The 21139-nt window shown below is 48.4% G+C and overlaps 2 protein-coding genes across 3 annotated transcripts in view; one reads left to right on the top strand and one right to left on the bottom strand.

Annotated features, from left to right (window-relative positions):
• The window catches only part of si:ch73-314g15.3 (uncharacterized protein LOC368688 homolog), a 33868-nt gene extending 22061 nt beyond the window's left edge, over positions 1–11807 (bottom strand). Inside the window, exons 1-4 of the mRNA XM_060912084.1 lie at positions 11615–11807; positions 11431–11519; positions 2315–2433; positions 2140–2242 (exon numbers count right to left, since the gene is read on the bottom strand). Of these exons, the coding sequence (XP_060768067.1) occupies positions 2140–2242; positions 2315–2433; positions 11431–11519; positions 11615–11721 (418 nt within the window). The 5' untranslated portion in view covers positions 11722–11807. The remainder of the gene's footprint in view (positions 1–2139; positions 2243–2314; positions 2434–11430; positions 11520–11614) is intronic.
• A 234-nt stretch (positions 11808–12041) lies between these two features.
• Positions 12042–21139, top strand: part of arl14ep (ADP-ribosylation factor-like 14 effector protein) — a 32519-nt gene continuing 23421 nt past the window's right edge. Inside the window, exon 1 of one of the 2 annotated variants that reach the window (XM_060911225.1) lies at positions 12042–12258. In XM_060911225.1, coding sequence (XP_060767208.1) covers positions 12188–12258 — 71 coding nt within the window. In that variant the 5' untranslated portion in view covers positions 12042–12187. Of the gene's footprint in view, positions 12259–13881; positions 14205–21139 lie in introns of those variants that run through there. The other variant, XM_060911224.1, reaches the window with a different exon arrangement.

Below are 21139 nucleotides of genomic sequence, written 5' to 3' on the forward strand. Positions count from 1 at the left end.
GAGTCGTGGGTAAACTAGCACTGGCCTTCGAGAATGCTGATATGAAGAGAGTGTGCATGTATTATAATAATAATAATAATAATAATAATAATAATAATAATCCATTCACAAAAAAAAAGCCAGCCAATATTATTTAAAATGTGTCACTCAGATCCACGATGCATTTCATATGAAAAATACAAGTTTTTCAACACAAAGATAAACTTCATATATCTTCAAGCCAACGTGTGATTTTCTTTTTACAACCCCAATTCCAAAAAAGTTGGGACAAAGTACAAATTGTAAATAAAAACGGAATGCAATAATTTACAAATCTCAAAAACTGATATTGTATTCACAATAGAACAGAGAAAACATATCAAATGTCAAAAGTGAGACATTTTGAAATTTCATGCCAAATATTGGCTCATTTGAAATTTCATGACAGCAACACATCTCAAAAAAGTTGGGACAGGGGCAATAAGAGGCTGGAACAGTTAAAGGTACAAAAAAGGAACAGCTGGAGGACCAAATTGCAACTCATTAGGTCAATTGGCAATAGGTCATTAACATGACTGGGTATAAAAAGAGCATCTTGGAGTGGCAGTGGCTCTCAGAAGTAAAGATGGGAAGAGGATCACCAATCCACCCAATTCTGCGCCGACAAATAGTGGAGCAATATCAGAAAGGAGTTCAACAGTGTAAAATTGCAAAGAGTTTGAACATATCATCATCTACAGTGCATAATATCATCAAAAGATTCAGAGAATCTGGAAGAATCTCTGTGCGTAAGGGTCAAGGCTGGAAAACCATACCGGGTGCCCGTGATCTTCGGGCCCTTAGACAGCACTGCATCACATACAGGCATGCTTCTGTATTGGAAATCACAAAATGGGCTCAGGAATATTTCCAGAGAACATTATCTGTGAACACAATTCACCGTGCCATCCGCTGTTGCCAGCTAAAACTCTATAGTTCAAAGAAGAAGCTGTATCTAAACATGATCCAGAAGCGCAGACGTCTTCTCTGGGCCAAGGCTCATTTAAAATGGACTGTGGCAAAGTGGAAAACTGTTCTGTGGTCAGACGAATCAAAATTTGAAGTTCTTTATGGAAATCAGGGACGCCGTGTCATTCGGACTAAAGAGGAGAAGGACGACCCAAGTTGTTATCAGCGCTCAGTTCAGAAGCCTGCATCTCTGATGGTATAGGGTTGCATTAGTGCGTGTGGCATGGGCAGCTTACACATCTGGAAAGACACCATCAATGCTGAAAGGTATATCCAGGTTCTAGAGCAACATATGCTCCCATCCAGACGACGTCTCTTTCAGGGAAGACCTTGCATTTTCCAACATGACAATGCCAAACCACATACTGCATCAATTACAGCATTATGGCTGCGTAGAAGAAGGGTCCGGGTACTGAACTGGCCAGCCTGCAGTCCAGATCTTTCACCCATAGAAAACATTTGGCGCATCATAAAACGGAAGATACGACAAAAAAGACCTAAGACAGTTGAGCAACTAGAATCCTACATTAGACAAGAATGGGTTAACATTCCTATCCCTAAACTTGAGCAACTTGTCTCCTCAGTCCCCAGACGTTTACAGACTGTTGTAAAGAGAAAAGGGGATGTCCCACAGTGGTAAACATGGCCTTGTCCCAACTTTTTTGAGATGTGGTGTTGTCATGAAATTTAAAAAAATCACCTAATTTTTCTCTTTAAATGATACATTTTCTCAGTTTAAACATTTGATATGTCATTTATGTTTTATTCTGAATAAAATATGGAATTTTGAAACTTCCACATCATTGCATTCCGTTTTTATTTACAATTTGTACTTTGTCCCAACTTTTTTGGAATCGGGGTTGTATTATATAGACACATTCACAAACTAAAAGTCCCCAAATTTATCAAAACAATTCATCGATTTCCTCACGAGTGACCGACAGAGATTTATATCACGGTTTTGGATCTCCATGTCCCGGATGTAGTTCATATGAAAAATACGAGTGGTGTATTTCCCAGTAAAACACTCGTGTCCATATAATATAACGATATATTAATGCATTGCCAATAGATATCAGTACATGCCACTGGCAACTGAGTGTATAAATCCCTGCCCCCCCCCCCAAAAAAAAAAAACCTGTGCTCACTCACCTTGATTTGCCTTCTTCGTCACAGGGACTGGATAGAGAGACAAGCTACTTTGTGTATTTATATACAGTTTTCCATCCACTACTCTGACATCATAGACTTGATTCTGTGAAAGAATTTGAAATAACGTCAGAAACAATTCGGTCAGTACACTGACCGTTTCGTTACGGAAATCTACCTGCAGTCCTGTGGAGGATGAACCTGTCTCCAGGCTAAAATCAAAATAGTGCCATGGGCATATTAGTGCTAGTTTGCCATCTCCAAGGTCTTCAATGTCTCCTTGGTCAAGTGGACCCCCTGTCAACAAAATGAAAGCCTTTATCAGTAAATAAATAAATCTCCTTCATCAAGACGACCCCTGAAAGCCTGAGCAGCTCTTAGGAATGCACAATTTGCCCTATTCGCTTGTTCTGGCGTACTGTAACTATTTTAAAGTATTTCAGCTGTCTTAACTGTCAAGGACGGTAAGGAAACACCTGGTGTGTACGAATAGTGCAAAATGATCAGTACTTGCAATAAACGCTGTTGTCATGGTCATCTTTCCCTTTCTTTTTGTTGCCTCATACATATTTTGGACTGCATATGCTCTCTGTTCAACAGCTTGAGACAACTGTCAGAGCCCCAGTTGACGTGTTGTACAAAACTGGGGATAGCGACCTCTCCTAATGTTCTGCCTCAGTGACTATGCTTATTTTACATTAGATTTCCTGCTACCATAACTAGCCTGTACAACACTTTGTAGTTGTACTCTCATGGTTTCTCATTCTGTGTTTTCTTCTCTGAACGTTGGAAACTCCTCCCCATCTAGCCAACTAGTACACCTGTGGCTAATACGCCACTAGTGTGGTTGAGTGGGTTTCCCTCAAAATACCACACATTATTCATTACAGTCTTGGGGAAGATCTTCCCATAGATCATGAGTGAATACACGCTTGAGTGAATACACAAAAATAACCATACTGATGTTCAGCTGAGCTCTGAAACTTGTAGAAGCTGAAGGAGGATATCAGCTATGCTTATTGCCTGGTAGTGACCATCTCAAGGACGCTGTTTCTGACTCGGACATCCCCTGCTCTGAGTGTGCAGTGATGCCAGTGATCTCATCTCATCTCATTATCTCTAGCCGCTTTATCCTGTTCTACAGGGTCGCAGGCAAACTGGAGCCTATCCCAGCTGACTACGGGCGAAAGGCAGGGTACACCCTGGACAAGTCGCCAGGTCATCACAGGGCTGACACATAGACACAGACAACCATTCACATTCACACCTACGGTCAATTTAGAGTCACCAGTTAACCTAGCCTGCATGTCTTTGGACTGTGGGGGAAACCGGAGCACCCGGAGGAAACCCACGCGGACACGGGGAGAACATGCAAACTCCACACAGAAAGGCCCTCGCCGGCCACGGGGCTCGAACCCGGACCTTCTTGCTGTGAGGCGACAGCGCTAACCACTACACCACCATGCCGCCCATGCCAGTAATCATTGGTCACATTTAGACCCTAGTTTAGAGCCAAATTTGGCCCAAATCCTGCAGCCTAAACAGCTTTTAGAAGACCAGAAAGCAGTCAGAGATACTTTCTAGATGAATTAATGACTTGGCAGTAGACACAACTTGGTGAAAAATCAATGATTCTGGAGCTGAGACCATACAACTCAAAAGCTTGTACTTTTTACTGTCCCTGGCTTAACCCACTCTGATAACGATCATTTAATAACGGCTATAAAACGCATTTGTTGTTAAGAAAAAGTTTGGAAAGGATATTAATGCTAAGGAAACTGTCAGGACTGATGGAATTACTGCAACTGTGACCTGAATTTTAAAGTTCGAATCCCAAGTACTTCATTTGTTCATACAAGTTTTTATTGCAGGTGGCCACTAGATGGCGACAGAGACATTTTTGCGTCACCTCAACAGCTACCCACCTTGTAAATGGTACAATGATGGACAGTTTAGCAGTCACAGATTAGTATTTACATAATTAAAGCTAAATAATCAACAATTTAGACTTTTTCAAATAAGTTATGTATTGCAGGCTCATTATTTTGTAATGGTGATGGATAATCTTAATGCAAGAAAATGAAACAAGGCTTGCTGTTGTCAGAAAATAATATATAACTATTACAAACCAGTTGTTGTTAATTTTCCTATAACAGCACATCCCATAGGGTTTTATTAGAAGAAGAACAACAAATCTTTATTTATTACATGCACACTCAAGCACAGTGAGATTCATTCTCTGCATTTAACCCATCTGAAACAGTGAGCACACACACACACACACACAACCAGAGCAGTGGGCAGCCATACTATAGTGCCCGGGGAGCAGTTAGGGGTTAGGTACCTTGCTCAAGGGCACTTCAGCCCAAGGTCACCCCACGTTAACCTAACTGCATGTCTTTGGACTGCGGGAGAAACCGAAGCACCTGGAGGAAACCCACGCAGACACTGGGAGAACATACAAACTCCACACAGAAAGGCCCTCGTCGGCTGCTGGGCTCGAACCCAGAACCTTCTTGCTGTGAGGTGATAGTGTAGCTAACCACTACACCACCGTGCCGCCACCCCCCCTTTTAAAAATTCCTTTTATACAAGAGCAATTCACCATCAGTTACAATTTTAGTGTAAAATTTAGTATTGCGGGCCGTCTGAGACAAGTTAGTTTCTGTTTTTACTAACACTACAGCCTTTATTCCCCCCCCTCGAAGTTAATAATGCAACTTTCATATTACCAAGAAACTACAAAGCTCTGTCCTGAAGATTTTTTTCCCTCCCTAATTTAGATATAGCTAATTCCTACCCACTAGACAGGTCTCCCCTATCACACGACACCAGCCATCTGTATCTTTTTGAACTTATGCAACATTACAGGCCGGCCTAACACGCTCGGAGGAAAGTGCTATCTGCTCACTTCCACAAGCATGACACATAATTGACCCTTCCCTGAGAGCGCAGGCCAATGTTCTCTTAGGCTCCTGGCCACGGATGGCTGTGGCATCAACGGGATTCGAACTAGCGATCTCTGGGTGCCACTGGAGAGCCGAAGACTTTTTTTTATGGAGGAAAAGAAAGGACTAACACTGGAGACTCCTTCCACAAATGTCTCCTGATAGAAAACGTCACCATATCAATGATTAATGTTTATCTGTGTTAAATGACATATGTTTTTATACAACAGTTAGTTCAGGTCCACTAATTTGATTGGTTGAGCGATGTTCCATGACTGATAACATTTACTATAACAGCACTGGGACTTTTCACTGTGTGTATCTCTCTCTCTACCTGTCTGTATTTGCCACATAAAATTCCACTTCCTAGTTCAGGTACTACTGTAGTATCAGTGACGTCATTAGCGCATACGGCAATCGATACTTTTCAGGAATACAACCCCTGGCAAAAAGTATGGAATCACCAGTCTTGGATGAGCACTCATTCAGACGTTTTATTCTGTAGAACAAACTGAGATCACAAACATGATACAATAATAAAGTCATTCCAAAGTGCACCTTCTTGGCCTTCAGAAACACTAAAATAAACGAAGAAAATACATTGTGATAGTCAGCAAATGTTACTTTTATAGACCAAGCACAGGGAAAAAAATATGGAATCACTCAATTCTGAGGAAAAAAATATGGAATCACTCAATTTTCAGGTAGAAAATAAGGACTCACCCAGTCACTTTCCTTTCCCTAAATTGACACCTGCCTCAGATTAGATCTGCTCGTTAGTCTGCAGTTAGAAACAGCGCAGTTATCACACCTTGGAGGGCTGCTGGACCAAGTGGATTGGCAAGAATCATGGCTCCAACAAGAGAGATGTCTCTTGAAACAAAAGAGAGGATTGTCAAACTTGTTAAAGAAGGTAAAGGCCCGGTCCCACTGGCCGATGGACACAAAACATATGCAAAAAGGACACAGCGGACGAGCAAAATTTCGGGGGTGGCTCTATCCGTTTTCATCCGCTCCAGAAATGGACAAAATTGGCGAAAACAGAACGGAAAAGAACGGACGTGGGTAGTATATAGCGGGGATGTTAAACGCATATTCATAGGAAGCCTAGCGGATGAAAGCGGATGGAAGTGGATGACCGCTCCGAAGGGGTTACCGGTGATAACTGAGAAGCGGACGCATAGCAGAAAGAGCGGATGCATAGCGGATGAAGGGGATGCATCACGTACGCCTAACGGAAACAAAGGGGATGTTGTGCGGATGTATATCGGATGCAGACCGTTCACTGCGCATGCGGGGGGTATGAATTGCGTCTGCTCCGCGGATATAAAGGGATGCAGCACGCACGCCGTCAGCATAAAGCGGAAAGACGTGCTGGCGGCTACATCGATACATCTCTACTACTAGATGATTTTCTCCCCCTTTTTATACAAAATATCGATTGTCCGCTAGGTGTCCTTCTACATACTCTAGACATACTCCAGACATCCTAAATATACGAGATACATCCCAGATATAAACGCTTTGTCCGTTTTGAATACTTTATATACGAGATGCATACGCTTACATCCTTTCTATTTCCGTGCTACTAACGATGAATAGACGTTTCATGTACCTTATCTTTCCTCCCTCTTTCCGTTTTCAGCTGCAGCGGATGTGAGTTGCGAGGATGCCCAGAGGATGCAGAGAGGATACAGCAGACGTTTAACGGATGATAACGGACATAGAACGTTTGTTGCTCGTATATGTCGCGGATTTACATCGTACACGGCGGAAAGTTCATCCGTTCTAAAAGTTTTGTGCAGCTCAAAACTTTTTGCGCGGATGAAATCACAGTGGACGGATGCTCGATGGATAGAGCGTATGAAGCACGTATGCAATGAGTACACAACGGATGCATAGCGTTTTCCAACGGATGGCAAAGATTTTTTTACGTTTTACATCCTCTTTGCATCCGTAAGTGCAGTGGGACCGGGCCTTAACTCTTCACGCATGGTTGCCAAAGATGTGGGCTGTTCACAGTCAGCTGTATCTAAGATATGGACCAAGTACAAACAGCATGGGAAGGTTTTTAAAGCCAAGCGTACTGGTAGACCAAGGAAGACATCAAAGCGTCAAGACAAAAAACTTAAGGCCATATGTCTTGAAAACCGAAAAAAGTACAACAAAACAAATGAAGCATAAATGGGAGGAAGCCGGAGTCAATGTACAAGTATGTGACCGAACCGTGAGAAATCGCCTAAAGGAAATGGGATTTTCATATAGGAAAGCTAAAAGAAAACCATCATTGACACCTAAACAGAAAAGAACAAGACTACAATGGGCTAAGGAGAAGCAATCATGGACTGTGGATGACTGGATGAAAGTTATCTTCAGTGATGAATCACGAATCTGCATTGAACAAGGTGATGATGATGGAACTTTTATTTGGTGCCGTTCCAGTGAGATTTATGAAGAGGACTGCCTGAAGAAAACATCCAAATTTCCACAATCCCTGATGATATGGGGCTGCATGTCAGGCAAAGGCACTGGGGAGATGGCTGTAGTTACTTCTTCAATAAATGCACAGGTTTACATTGACATTTTGGACAGCTTTCTTATCCCTTCCATTGAAAAGATGTTTGGGGATGATGAAATAATTTTCCAAGATGACAATGCATCGTGCCTTAGAGCAAAAACTGTGAAAGCATTCCTTGGTGAAAGACACATCCAGTCAATGTCATGGCCTGCAAATAGTCCAGATCTCAACCCAATAGAAAACTTGTGGTGGAAATTGAAAAAAATGGTCCACGACAAGGCTCCGGCCTGCAAAGCTGATCTGGCAACTGCAATCAAAGAGAGTTGGCACCAGATTGATGAAGAATACTGTTTGTCACTCAAGTCCATGCCTAAGAGACTGCAAGCTGTTATAAAAGCCAGAGGTGGTGCAATTAAGTACTAGTGATGTGTTTTGAATGTTCTTTTGTCTGTTTTTCATGATTCCATATTTTTTTCCTCAGAATTGAGTGATTCCATATTTTTTTCCCTGTGCTTGGTCTATAAAAGTAACATTTACTGACTTCCACAATGCTTTTTCTTCATTTCTTTTAGTGTTTCTGAAGGCCAAGAAGGTGCACTTTGGAATGACTTTATTATTGTATCATGTTTGTGATCTGAGTTTGTTCTACAGAATAAAACGTGTGAATGAGTGCTCATTCAAGACTGGTGATTCCATACTTTTTGCCAGGGGTTGTATAACTTTTTCTTAACATATGAAAGAAGAAACAGAAGGGACGCTAAATTTTACCAGAGGGAACGGCTTAAATGGGAATGTAGCTCTAATATAAATCAAGACGAGCTAGCTAGCCAGCTAGCTGACGGGCTTTAACGCGAGTGTGGCTTCTTTGAGATCTAGTTCTGCTAACGGAGCAAAAATAAACAGAACATTTGGCCATATTGTGTCTGAAATGTCACTTACTTGACATTAATTTCCTGTTTGTAGAACTGTTGTATAAAAGTAACATCATATTCAAGGTCATGCTGTTGTACTGAATATCAGCACAGCCGTGATTATCTTCAACCGAATCACAGCCTTAATGATGTTCTGTACAACAGCATGACCTTGAGTGTGATATTGATTTTTTTTCACGGTCCGGTTTCCATCAAATCGTGCGCTCTGATTGGCTCGCGAGCGGTCCGGAATCCTACAATCCGGACCCCAGTTACGGACCTTTGGAGACTCGCTCATTCACAACAACAACAAACGTAGCAATTTTTTGTCAACATTTATTTTCGCATTTCTCAGTATAATAGCATTAATTTTACAGCATGGATGGTGATAACGACAGCGTTCACAGCGAAAGCGAGTTTTACTACCCTGATGAAGATGAAATAAATGTATATTATTTACTATGATGAAAGCAAGGGCGGCACGGTAGTGTAGTGGTTAGCGCTGTCGCCTCACAGCAAGAAGGTCCTGGGTTCGAGCCCCGGGGCCGGCGAGGGCCTTTCTGTGCGGAGTTTGCATGTTCTCCCCGTGTCCGCGTGGGTTTCCTCCGGGTGCTCCGGTTTCCCCCACAGTCCAAAGACATGCAGGTTAGGTTAACTGGTGACTCTAAATTGACCGTAGGTGTGAATGTGAGTGTGAATGGTTGTCTGTGTCTATGTGTCAGCCCTGTGATGACCTGGCGACTTGTCCAGGGTGTACCCCGCCTTTCGCCCGTAGTCAGCTGGGATAGGCTCCAGCTTGCCTGCAACCCTGTAGAAGGATAAAGCGGCTAGAGATAATGAGATAAGATGATGAAAGCACCTGGTTTTGTGTCGCTGAGATCAAGTTTTTTATTTTTGAAAAATTCAGAGCTGACAAAGCTTGTCAAACAGGTTTTTGATGAGCTTGTAGCAGGTTTGTTCTAAATATGGTTTTCCCTTTCAGGTGCTCTCATTTTCTGTTAGAATTTGGTAAAGAAAAAAATTAATATATTATTTACCAGCTTAAGGTCGGTCCGTATTGTGAAATACCGTGACCTCGGCCTTGAAAATACTGACCTCGGCCCAGAGGCCTCGGTCAGTATTTTCAAGACCTCGGTCATGGTATTTCACGATACGGACCTGCCAGCTGGTATATATATTACACACACCTCAACTTCATCTCGGTTATTATTCCCCGATATTCACTGAGCCTTTGGGGAATAATTGTTTTAATATAAATACACAGGTGATTATTAAATAATAAATTGTATTTTTAAAAATTAATTTTTTTCAAACTTCAAAAGCAGCATGCAAATATCAAAGCGCAGACTTATCACTTATTTACGCCGACTCACATAAATTACATTGTTTTGAAATCGATAAAATAAATCACAATTCCACCTTACCTTTGAATAGTTTTAGGCCAAACTCCGTAGCATCTTTAGTGCTTTTAGGAACAGCATTTTCTTCGATAATTTGCAATTCTTCCTCACGTATGGTGACAAAGCAATGGGCCACCATTTTGCTGAGTCACTCGAGGTGATTATCAAGAAATAGTCTGAATTTTCGACCAATCAGTGCACGATATTTTCTATATTCACCTGCATCCATCCATCCATTATCTGTAGCTGCTTATCCTGTCCTACAGGGTCACGGGCAAGTTGGAGCCTATCCCAGCTGACTATGGGTGAGAGGCGGGGTACGCCCTGGACAAGTCGCCAGGTCATTTGTGCACGCCATCAAGTGGCTTTAAATCAGTATAAACTCCACAGGGAAAGTCAACAAACTAGCATTGTTGGGTGTTTAAGAACATGTAAGATCTCCAGAATTCATACATTCATCTATTATCCATAGCCGCTTATCCTGTATGGGGTCGTGGGCAAGCTGGAGCCTATCCCAGCTGACTATGGCCGAGAGGCGGGGTACACCCTGGACAAGTCGAAAGGTCATCGCAGGGCTGACACATACAGATAAACAACCATTCACACTCACATTCACACCTACGGTCAATTTAGAGCCACCAATTAACCTAACCTGCATGTCTTTGGACTGTCAGTGAAAGTGGAATACCCAGAGGAAGCCCACGCGGACACGGTGAGAACATGCAAACTCCACACAGAAAGGCCCCCATCGGCTGCTGGGCTCGAACCCAGGACCTTCTTGCTGTGAGGCGACAGCGCTAACCACTACACCACCGTGCCGCCCTATTCACCTGCATATTTCTCATCTCATCTCATTATCTCTAGCCGCTTTATCCTGTTCTACAGGGTCGCAGGCAAGCTGGAGCCTATCCCAGCTGACTACGGGCGAAAGGCGGGGTACACCCTGGACAAGTCGCCAGGTCATCACAGGGCTGACACATAGACACAGACAACCATTCACACTCACATTCACACCTACGGTCAATTTAGAGTCACCAGTTAACCTAACCTGCATGTCTTTGGACTGTGGGGGAAACCGGAGCACCCGGAGGAAACCCACAGGGAGAACATGCAAACTCCACACAGAAAGGCCCTCGCCGGCCACCGGGCTCGAACCCGGACCTTCTTGCTGTGAGGCGACAGCGCTAACCACTACACCACCTGCATATTTATACCAATTTATTTTAATCCATTTATTAGGCTATTAGGACTAGATTGTGTAGCGCATCCTACATACAAGTCCCTGTGAATGAGCTGTTACTATAGAAACGACAACCTATTAGCATGAGCGCATTAATACAAACCTGGCAGCCGGAACTACTGTCAGAGCTTCCTTCTGACCAATCAGAATCAAGACTCGAATAGCGTCTGTCTCAGTAGAGACTGTATGTTGAGTTTGTGAAATGGTGGCTGTTATTATTATAAAAATAAAAAGTCATCTTAAAAGTCTCTCTCTTCTGTTGTTTGTGAAAACACACCTTCATGTGGGCAGGATGAATCCATCGCCCAAAACCGTCCGTCTTCTGTCCGCACAACAACAATATGCTCTCCATCATCAGAGTACAACCTTAAACAGATTATAAGCAAAGTAATATTTATTTATTGACAATTTAAAATGTCCATCCATCCATTCATTCATTCATCCATTAACACGGTTCCTACTTGGTGCATTGTGACTTGAACTTAGCTGCTTCTCCAACACATTGCCAACTTCCGGCTTTCACAACATCTCTCAGAGCCTCAACTAAATCCTGTTCAAACCGCTCCATGGAAAATTCCAGAGTTTTCCCTTAACGTTTAAGATTTTGTGATGCCTTATACCTGCAAAATCCATTTATTTACATACACATGATCTACTTCCGGTTTCTCCGACTTCACAATAAAAGTCAATAAACAAACATATCGGAGACACAAGGCTCTATGAAAATATAATTAAAATTCACACTTAAATAGCGATGCTAATCTGTGCTTGGTTTGTGTAGTAATTTGCCATACTGTTTAATAAAATATTTTGTTTTTCCTGGAGGACCCTTATTAGTGTGTAATATACTCCAGCCACTAGAGGGCGGTGTAACTAATCTGTAAAAAGCGCAAGGTTGCCCTGGTTGTGTTTGCAGATGCTCGTGCATGTTGGTTAAGTGTTATTATTTATATTAGAACTCGCTAAATATCTGCATTTTTATTAAATGTTTTTGAGTTAGATGATTTGTTATTTGCCTCTGAAGCTTTAACACCATGCCGATTGCTTGCTCAGCCCTCGGATGCACAAACCGATTCGTTAAAGGCTCTGAGATACGGTTTTACAGGTAATATTTCTTGCTGTGATCTTGTTTTAGGAAATAAACTCGTGCACAGATGCCTTTAGATGTAATATTTTGCCTGAGTTGTGAAGCTGCTTTTCACCGAGGGCCACATCAGCAGATTTCTGGGTCGTCGAGGGCCAAATGATCACTGAACATCCAGTTCAAAAGGGCAGCCATGAAATCTGCATGAAAATTATCAGGTTATTCAAGAAGTTTTAAACAACGTGCAGGCTAATTTCCCATTCATTTCATTTGGTTCCATTTCCAACTTTTTGTTTGATATTTTTTGACATTGAAACATGAAAATGAGCGCAATTAAGACTTTAAACCGCCAGTCATCAACAGTGTGGCAGTAAAAACGTAATTGGGTCAATCTATGAAACCGGTGCCTTTTGTGTCCGCATAATTTCATGACCTCTAAAAAAAAATGTCAGAAATTGTGAAAATGTATTTCAAATGAACGAAACTGTTTATTTAAGTGTTGTGAATTACACAATGCATGTTTTACTGTCACTGTAAACAAAAATCCTACATTTTTTTCATCTTTTTATCATATACACAACCTATTTTCCCATGTCCGGGAAGTCTCGTATGGAATTTGCACTTAACATATTTACATAAATATATACATTTTTCAAACAATTTTTATTAATTTCATGAATAAAATTACATCCTTCGTAAAATACAATAGTTTTGTTTAGAATAAAAGTATCATTTATTATCTAAAAATCACAATTTATGCTCGTCCCACAATTTTACATACCACCCTGTAACGCTTACACGTTTTGGCTGTTAGAAAGACAGTGTCTTTTTAAGTGACATCACAGGAAGCTGATGACATCACTCAAACCCTTGGCCAAAGTCAGGATCCCAAGCAGGCAAGTTCCCACACAATTTGATATGATTTATTTGCTCTTTTTGGTAGTTAGATAGGGTCCGTTAAGCTTAAACTTACCACCCTGTAACGCATAATAGACAGGGAAACTATAAAAAAATTCTTGTTTTTTTCAGCTTTTAAGGAAAATAGAGAGATTTGTAAACTGGATTGTACACTTGTTAGCTATGCTAGTTATTATCAGAACTAGCTGAGGTCATTCTGAGGTGAAATTTACCACCCTGTAACATACCACCCTTTAACACTTTGTATTGTTACAGGGTGGTAAAGGGAACATATGAGGGCTTGTCAGTGGCATTAAGATTATAATTCATTCAGATGTTATTTTAAGTTCGTTTCTTAGACAAGGATTTTTTTTTTTTAAGCTTGTTACCTCATTAACAGTTTCGGCGAGAATCTCCCGCCTTCTTCAGAAACAGTCACCAGATGTCGATTGGTGACGTGCCTTATCAGCTGATGTTGCGTTACGGATATTTCATTCAAATGTTGTATCTATATTTAGGGATTTACATACTATTATAAGTACAGAAACCTATTTATTTATTTATTTATTTATTTATTTATTAAGATCACTGGGAATACAATCAAAGCTTCAGTGAGTCATTAGCAGTGAGTTCATACCAGCCAGATAGTTTGAATGCTGCGTTTTTATGTAAACAAAATCTAACAACCAGTTATGAGTTGTCCCTCTTTAAACTTATCATTAATCATAATTTTCATAATTTAATGTTAATTTGCAGATGATCATGGCCCCAATGAGCAATGCAGAACGGCAACAATTATTTCGTGCCCGCCGCAATGCTGATCCTGTGAGGAGGCAGCAGTATCTAGAAAAAGAACGGCAGAAATGGAGACGAGATGTAGAAACAGGGAAGAAGTTACTCATCAGAGATCTGAATGAGAGGGACCAGCGACAGCTAAGAAAAAAGTGGAGAGAACAGAATGCAAGAAGAAAGCAGGCAAAGGATAGGATGAAAGCTTTTGACAGCCCTCCTGAGAGCCCTGAGGTTTTCCAACCACAAAATGCCGAGAGGGAGCAGGCAGGACCTTCAAGGTTGAGTTTGAAATTCATTAGAAATGGTTAGGTTCAGATGATGTTCTCAATATTCAAGGTTTCAGGATTCAAGGATGTATACATATAGACACTTTTGTGTCACATGTAATGTAATGAATGGCCAGTGCCAAAAGTGCAAATAAGAAGGTGTGTGTGTGTGAGTAGTCCAATCATTAGGAGGAGTTTAAGAAGTGAATGGTTTGAGGAAAGAAGCTTTGTCTCAGTCTCTCTTTGTCCTATTACAGCACAGTCCCAAAGCAGGACTTACCACTCTGTAACATGATTTACCACCCTGTAACAATGTGTTTTTTGTTTAAATTCATGGAAATGCTGTGAAATATCCCCAAAATAATTGTTTTATCATAATGTGATAAAATAAGCCTATTAACAAATGTAACTTTCATTTCACAGTATGGGGTAAAATGGCCAATATTGTTAAAACACCAATTAAAAAACACTGAGAATTCATGTTATGGAGATAGAAATATCTCATCTCATTATCTCTAGCCGCTTTATCTTGTTCGACAGGGTCACAGGCAAGCTGGAGCCTATCCCAGCTGACTACGGGTGAAAGGCGGGGTACACCCTGGACAAGTCGCCAGGTCATCACAGGGCCGACACATAGACACAGACAACCATTCACACTCACATTCACACCTACGGTCAATTTAGAGTCACCAGTTAACCTAACCTGCATGTCTTTGGACTGTGGGGGAAACCGGAGCACCCGGAGGAAACCCACGCGGACACGGGGAGAACATGCAGACTTCGCACAGAAAGGCCCTCGCCGGCCACGGGGCTCGAACCTTCTTGCTGTGAGGCAACAGCGCTAACCACTACACCACCGTGCCACCGAGATAGAAATATAAATTACATAAATATCTGATTAAAAACCGAACTTGCAGTTTCTAATATCATATTATGGACATTTATGTGAGAGGAAAATATAAGATGATTTGAAATTAATATATGCATTATGCTTCAAATTTAGTTCACCTTGTCCATTACAGTGTGGTAAAACACATGACACCTGGTTCACAATAAAAAGGATAATATTAACGGGAATTTATGCACGAGGTGGGAAAATACATTTTTTTGTGGCTCTGTCGTCACATATTTAATGAGTATCTTAAAAAATAGCTTATCTTAAATTATTTTTTTAAGAATTGCAATGTGGAAAAGGCACCGATTTCATAGAATGACCCAATTAGGTTTCAATAGGAACAGCTTTAAAATTCAACTAACAAACATGTTTCATTTCATTCATTCATTCCCAGTATATTCAAGGTTATTCCGGTGTGTTTTATTAGATGTTTAATATTTTACATACAGTAACATGAATGAAAACAAGTGCAGTAAAGAATTTACATTCAGTAAAAGAACTTGCCTGTCCTCAGCATTCAAAAAGTGTGTGGCAGTAAAAAGTGTGTGTGAGGGAGGGACTTTGTGAGAGAGAAAGAGGGACTTTGTGTGTGTGTGTGTGTGTGTGTGTGTGTGTGTGAGAGAGGGACTTTGAGAGAGAGGGACTTTGAGAGAGAGAGGGGGACTGTGTGTGCGCGAGAGAGGGGGACTGTGTGTGCGCGAGAGAGGGGGACTTTGTGTGCGCGATAGAGGGGGACATTCACTACGTTTACATGCACATAGAGAGAATCGAATTTCTGCTGTTGCTCGACTGAAATCGAAGTTCAAAATGCCATGTATACACCTTAATTCGGCTGAAATTGAACCGAACTTTATTTCTCCGAATCGAGCTACACGACCTAGTTTATGCGATTTCTGCTGAGCTACTTTGTGCATGTATACCCTATCGAGCTAGTTGTCGAGCTACTTCCGGGAGTGACGAGACCACAAGCGGGAAACACAACAGCCTCGGTCGGCATGACAACAGTAGTAGCGAGCAGCAGAAGAGGTCAGGAGGAACAAACGGAGAAGAGAAAATGGCGATGTAGAGCTCTCTGAAGTGTGGGTGGAGCACAGAGGACGGCAGGACAAAGCTTCTGGTACTAATAGGCTTTTTATTGTCAGACTTTTCAGTTTAACAGCCTACTTTTATTCTTGAGAGAAACACACGCGCGCTCGCTGTGTTCTAGTCCCGGGATGAGCTGTCCCCTCTGCCTCCTTAAATAGGGCGCGGTTACTGGGAAGACACACAAACACAGGTTAATTACCGTCAGGTGAAGTGATTCTGACACTCACCTTCCCTGGCTCCGCCCTCCTGTCACAGACCGGCGCTTGACCACGCCCCCACTGCCACAGGCAAGCAGAAACGTGCACTTCTGGAGCAATGAGGAGACAGAGTTCATGCTCATTCAGCTTAAGGAGTTGAATATATTAAAATTCATGGACGGGAGAAAAACGCGCAATAGAGAACACGGAACTGATAACTTTGTTTACACTCTTGAATAGGTCTTCATGATGACAACCGGAAGTGTACCAACATGATGGGGCGTGTTGCGCCACCTGTGGCTCGGGTGCACAATGCACCTCACACAATAGCCCGATTTCAGTTGTGTGCATGTACGATTGAATTTCTCTGGCACCCTGCTGGGACCTTCAGCTCGATTACCGACAGCAGCTCGATTTGGATGTGCATGTAAACGTAGTCTGTGTGCACGCGAGAGAGGGGGACTGTGTGCGCGCGAGAGAGGGGGACTGTGTGCGCGCGAGAGAGGGGGACTGTGTGCGCGCGAGAGAGGGGGACCGTGTGCGCGCGCGAGAGAGGGGGACCGTGTGCGCGCGCGAGAGAGGGGGACCGTGTGCGCGCGCGAGAGAGGGGGACCGTGTGCGCGCGCGAGAGAGGGGGACCGTGTGCGCGCGCGAGAGAGGGGGACCGTGTGCGCGCGCGAGAGAGGGGGACCGTGTGCGCGCGCGAGAGAGGGGGACCGTGTGCGCGCGCGAGAGAGGGGGACCGTGTGCGCGCGCGAGAGAGGGGGACCGTGTGCGCGCGCGAGAGAGGGGGACCGTGTGCGCGCGCGAGAGAGGGGGACCGTGTGCGCGCGCGAGAGAGGGGGACCGTGTGCGCGCGCGAGAGAGGGGGACCGTGTGCGCGCGCGAGAGAGGGGGACCGTGTGCGCGCGCGAGAGAGGGGGACCGTGTGCGCGCGCGAGAGAGGGGGACCGTGTGTGCGCGCGCGAGAGAGGGGGACCGTGTGTGCGCGCGCGAGAGAGGGGGACCGTGTGCGCGCGCGAGAGAGGGGGACCGTGTGCGCGCGCGAGAGAGGGGGACCGTGTGCGCGCGCGAGAGAGGGGGACCGTGTGCGCGCGCGAGAGAGGGGGACCGTGCGCGCGCGAGAGGGGGACCGTGCGCGAGAGAGAGGGGGACCGTGCGCGAGAGAGAGAGGGGGGGGACCGTGCGCGAGAGAGAGAGGGGGACCGTGCGCGCGCGAGAGAGGGGGACCGTGTGCGCGCGCGAGAGAGGGGGACCGTGTGCGCGCGCGAGAGAGGGGGACCGTGTGCGCGCGCGAGAGAGGGGGACCGTGTGCGCGCGCGAGAGAGGGGGACCGTGTGCGCGCGCGAGAGAGGGGGACCGTGTGCGCGCGCGAGAGAGGGGGACCGTGTGCGCGCGCGAGAGAGGGGGACCGTGTGCGCGCGCGAGAGAGAGGGGGACCGTGTGCGCGCGAGAGAGAGGGGGACCGTGTGCGCGCGCGAGAGAGGGGGACCGTGTGCGCGCGCGAGAGAGGGGGACCGTGTGCGCGCGCGAGAGAGGGGGACCGTGTGCGCGCGCGAGAGAGGGGGACCGTGTGCGCGCGCGAGAGAGGGGGACCGTGTGCGCGCGCGAGAGAGGGGGACCGTGCGCGCGCGAGAGAGGGGGACCGTGCGCGCGAGAGAGGGGGACCGTGCGCGCGAGAGAGGGGGACCGTGCGCGAGAGAGAGGGGGACCGTGCGCGAGAGAGAGAGGGGGGGACCGTGCGCGAGAGAGAGAGGGGGACCGTGCGCGCGAGAGAGAGGGGGGGACCGTGCGCGAGAGAGAGAGGGGGGGGACCGTGCGCGAGAGAGAGAGGGGGACCGTGTGCGCGAGAGAGAGGGGGGGACCGTGTGCGAGAGAGAGAGGGGGGGACCGTGTGCGAGAGAGAGAGGGGGGGACCGTGTGCGAGAGAGAGAGGGGGGGACCGTGTGCGAGAGAGAGAGGGGGGGGACCGTGTGCGAGAGAGAGGGGGGGACCGTGTGCGCGCGAGAGAGGGGGACCGTGTGCGCGCGAGAGAGGGGGACCGTGTGCGCGCGAGAGAGGGGGACCGTGTGCGAGAGAGAGAGGGGGGGACCGTGTGCGAGAGAGAGAGGGGGACCGTGTGCGCGCGCGAGAGAGGGGGACCGTGTGCGAGAGAGAGAGGGGGGGACCGTGTGCGAGAGAGAGGGGGACCGTGTGCGAGAGAGAGGGGGACCGTGTGCGAGAGAGAGAGGGGGACCGTGTGCGCGCGCGAGAGAGGGGGACCGTGTGCGCGCGCGAGAGAGGGGGGACCGTGTGCGCGCGCGAGAGAGGGGGACCGTGTGCGCGCGCGAGAGAGGGGGACCGTGTGCGCGCGCGAGAGAGGGGGACCGTGTGCGCGCGCGAGAGAGGGGGACCGTGTGCGCGCGCGAGAGAGGGGGACCGTGTGCGCGCGCGAGAGAGGGGGACCGTGTGCGCGCGCGAGAGAGGGGGACCGTGTGCGCGCGCGAGAGAGGGGGACCGTGTGCGCGCGCGAGAGAGGGGGACCGTGTGCGCGCGCGAGAGAGGGGGACCGTGTGTGCGCGCGCGAGAGAGGGGGACCGTGTGCGCGCGCGAGAGAGGGGGGACCGTGTGCGCGCGCGAGAGAGGGGGACCGTGTGCGCGCGCGAGAGAGGGGGACCGTGTGCGCGCGCGAGAGAGGGGGGACCGTGCGCGCGCGAGAGGGGGGACCGTGCGCGCGAGAGAGGGGGACCGTGCGCGAGAGAGAGAGGGGGGGGGACCGTGCGCGAGAGAGAGAGGGGGACCGTGTGCGCGCGAGAGAGGGGGACCGTGTGCGCGAGAGAGGGGGACCGTGTGCGCGCGCGAGAGAGGGGGACCGTGTGCGCGCGCGAGAGAGGGGGGACCGTGTGCGCGCGCGAGAGAGGGGGACCGTGTGCGCGCGCGAGAGAGGGGGACCGTGTGCGCGCGCGAGAGAGAGGGGGACCGTGTGCGCGCGCGAGAGAGAGGGGGACCGTGTGCGCGCGAGAGAGAGGGGGACCGTGTGCGCGCGCGAGAGAGGGGGACCGTGTGCGCGCGCGAGAGAGGGGGACCGTGTGCGCGCGCGAGAGAGGGGGACCGTGCGCGCGCGAGAGGGGGACCGTGCGCGCGAGAGAGGGGGACCGTGCGCGAGAGAGAGGGGGACCGTGCGCGAGAGAGAGAGGGGGGGACCGTGCGCGAGAGAGAGAGGGGGACCGTGCGCGCGAGAGAGAGGGGGGGACCGTGCGCGAGAGAGAGAGGGGGGGGACCGTGCGCGAGAGAGAGAGGGGGACCGTGTGCGCGAGAGAGAGGGGGGGACCGTGTGCGAGAGAGAGAGGGGGGGACCGTGTGCGAGAGAGAGAGGGGGGGGACCGTGTGCGAGAGAGAGAGGGGGGGACCGTGTGCGAGAGAGAGAGGGGGGGGACCGTGTGCGAGAGAGAGGGGGGGGACCGTGTGCGCGCGAGAGAGGGGGGACCGTGTGCGCGCGAGAGAGGGGGACCGTGTGCGCGCGAGAGAGGGGGACCGTGTGCGAGAGAGAGAGGGGGGGACCGTGTGCGAGAGAGAGAGGGGGACCGTGTGCGCGCGCGAGAGAGGGGGACCGTGTGCGAGAGAGAGAGGGGGGGGACCGTGTGCGAGAGAGAGGGGGACCGTGTGCGAGAGAGAGGGGGACCGTGTGCGAGAGAGAGAGGGGGACCGTGTGCGCGCGCGAGAGAGGGGGACCGTGTGCGCGCGAGAGAGGGGGACCGTGTGCGAGAGAGAGAGGGGGGGGACCGTGTGCGAGAGAGAGAGGGGGGGGACCGTGTGCGAGAGAGAGAGGGGGGGGGACCGTGTGCGAGAGAGAGAGGGGGGGGACCGTGTGCGAGAGAGAGAGGGGGGGGACCGTGTGCGAGAGAGAGAGGGGGGACCGTGTGCGCGCGAGAGAGGGGGACCGTGTGCGCGCGAGAGAGGGGGACCGTGTGCGCGAGAGAGAGAGGGGGGACCGTGGTGCGCGAGAGAGAGAGGGGGACCGTGTGCGCGCGCGAGAGAGAGGGGGCCCGTGTGCGCGAGAGAGAGGGGGGGTGACCGTGTGCGAGAGAGAGAGGGGGGGGGACCGTGTGCGAGAGAGAGAGGGGGGGACCGTGTGCGCGCGAGAGGGGGGGACCGTGTGCGCGCGAGAGGGGGGGACCGTGTGCGAGAGAGGGGGACCGTGTGCGAGAGAGGGGGACCGTGTGCGAGAGAGGGGGACCGTGTGCGCGCGAGAGAGGGGGACCGTGTGCGCGCGAGAGAGGGGGACCGTGTGCGCGCGAGAGAGGGGGACCGTGTGCGCGCGAGAGAGGGGGGGACCGTGTGCGAGAGAGGGGGACCGTGTGCGCGCGAGAGAGGGGGGGACCGTGTGCGAGAGAGGGGGACCGTGTGCGCGCGCGAGAGAGGGGGACCGTGTGCGCGCGAGAGAGGGGGACCGTGCGCGCGAGAGAGGGGGACCGTGCGCGAGAGAGAGAGGGGGGGGACCGTGTGCGAGAGAGAGAGGGGGGGACCGTGTGCGCGCAAGAGAGGGGGACCGTGTGCGCGCGAGAGAGGGGGACCGTGTGCGCGAGAGAGAGGGGGGGACCGTGTGCGAGAGAGAGAGGGGGGGACCGTGTGCGAGAGAGAGAGGGGGGGGACCGTGTGCGAGAGAGAGAGGGGGGGGACCGTGTGCGAGAGAGAGGGGGGGACCGTGTGCGCGCGAGAGAGGGGGACCGTGTGCGCGAGAGAGAGAGGGGGACCGTGTGCGCGAGAGAGAGAGGGGGACCGTGTGCGCG

Source organism: Neoarius graeffei, chromosome 27 (assembly GCF_027579695.1).
Source record: "Neoarius graeffei isolate fNeoGra1 chromosome 27, fNeoGra1.pri, whole genome shotgun sequence".
Classification (NCBI taxonomy): domain Eukaryota; kingdom Metazoa; phylum Chordata; class Actinopteri; order Siluriformes; family Ariidae; genus Neoarius; species Neoarius graeffei.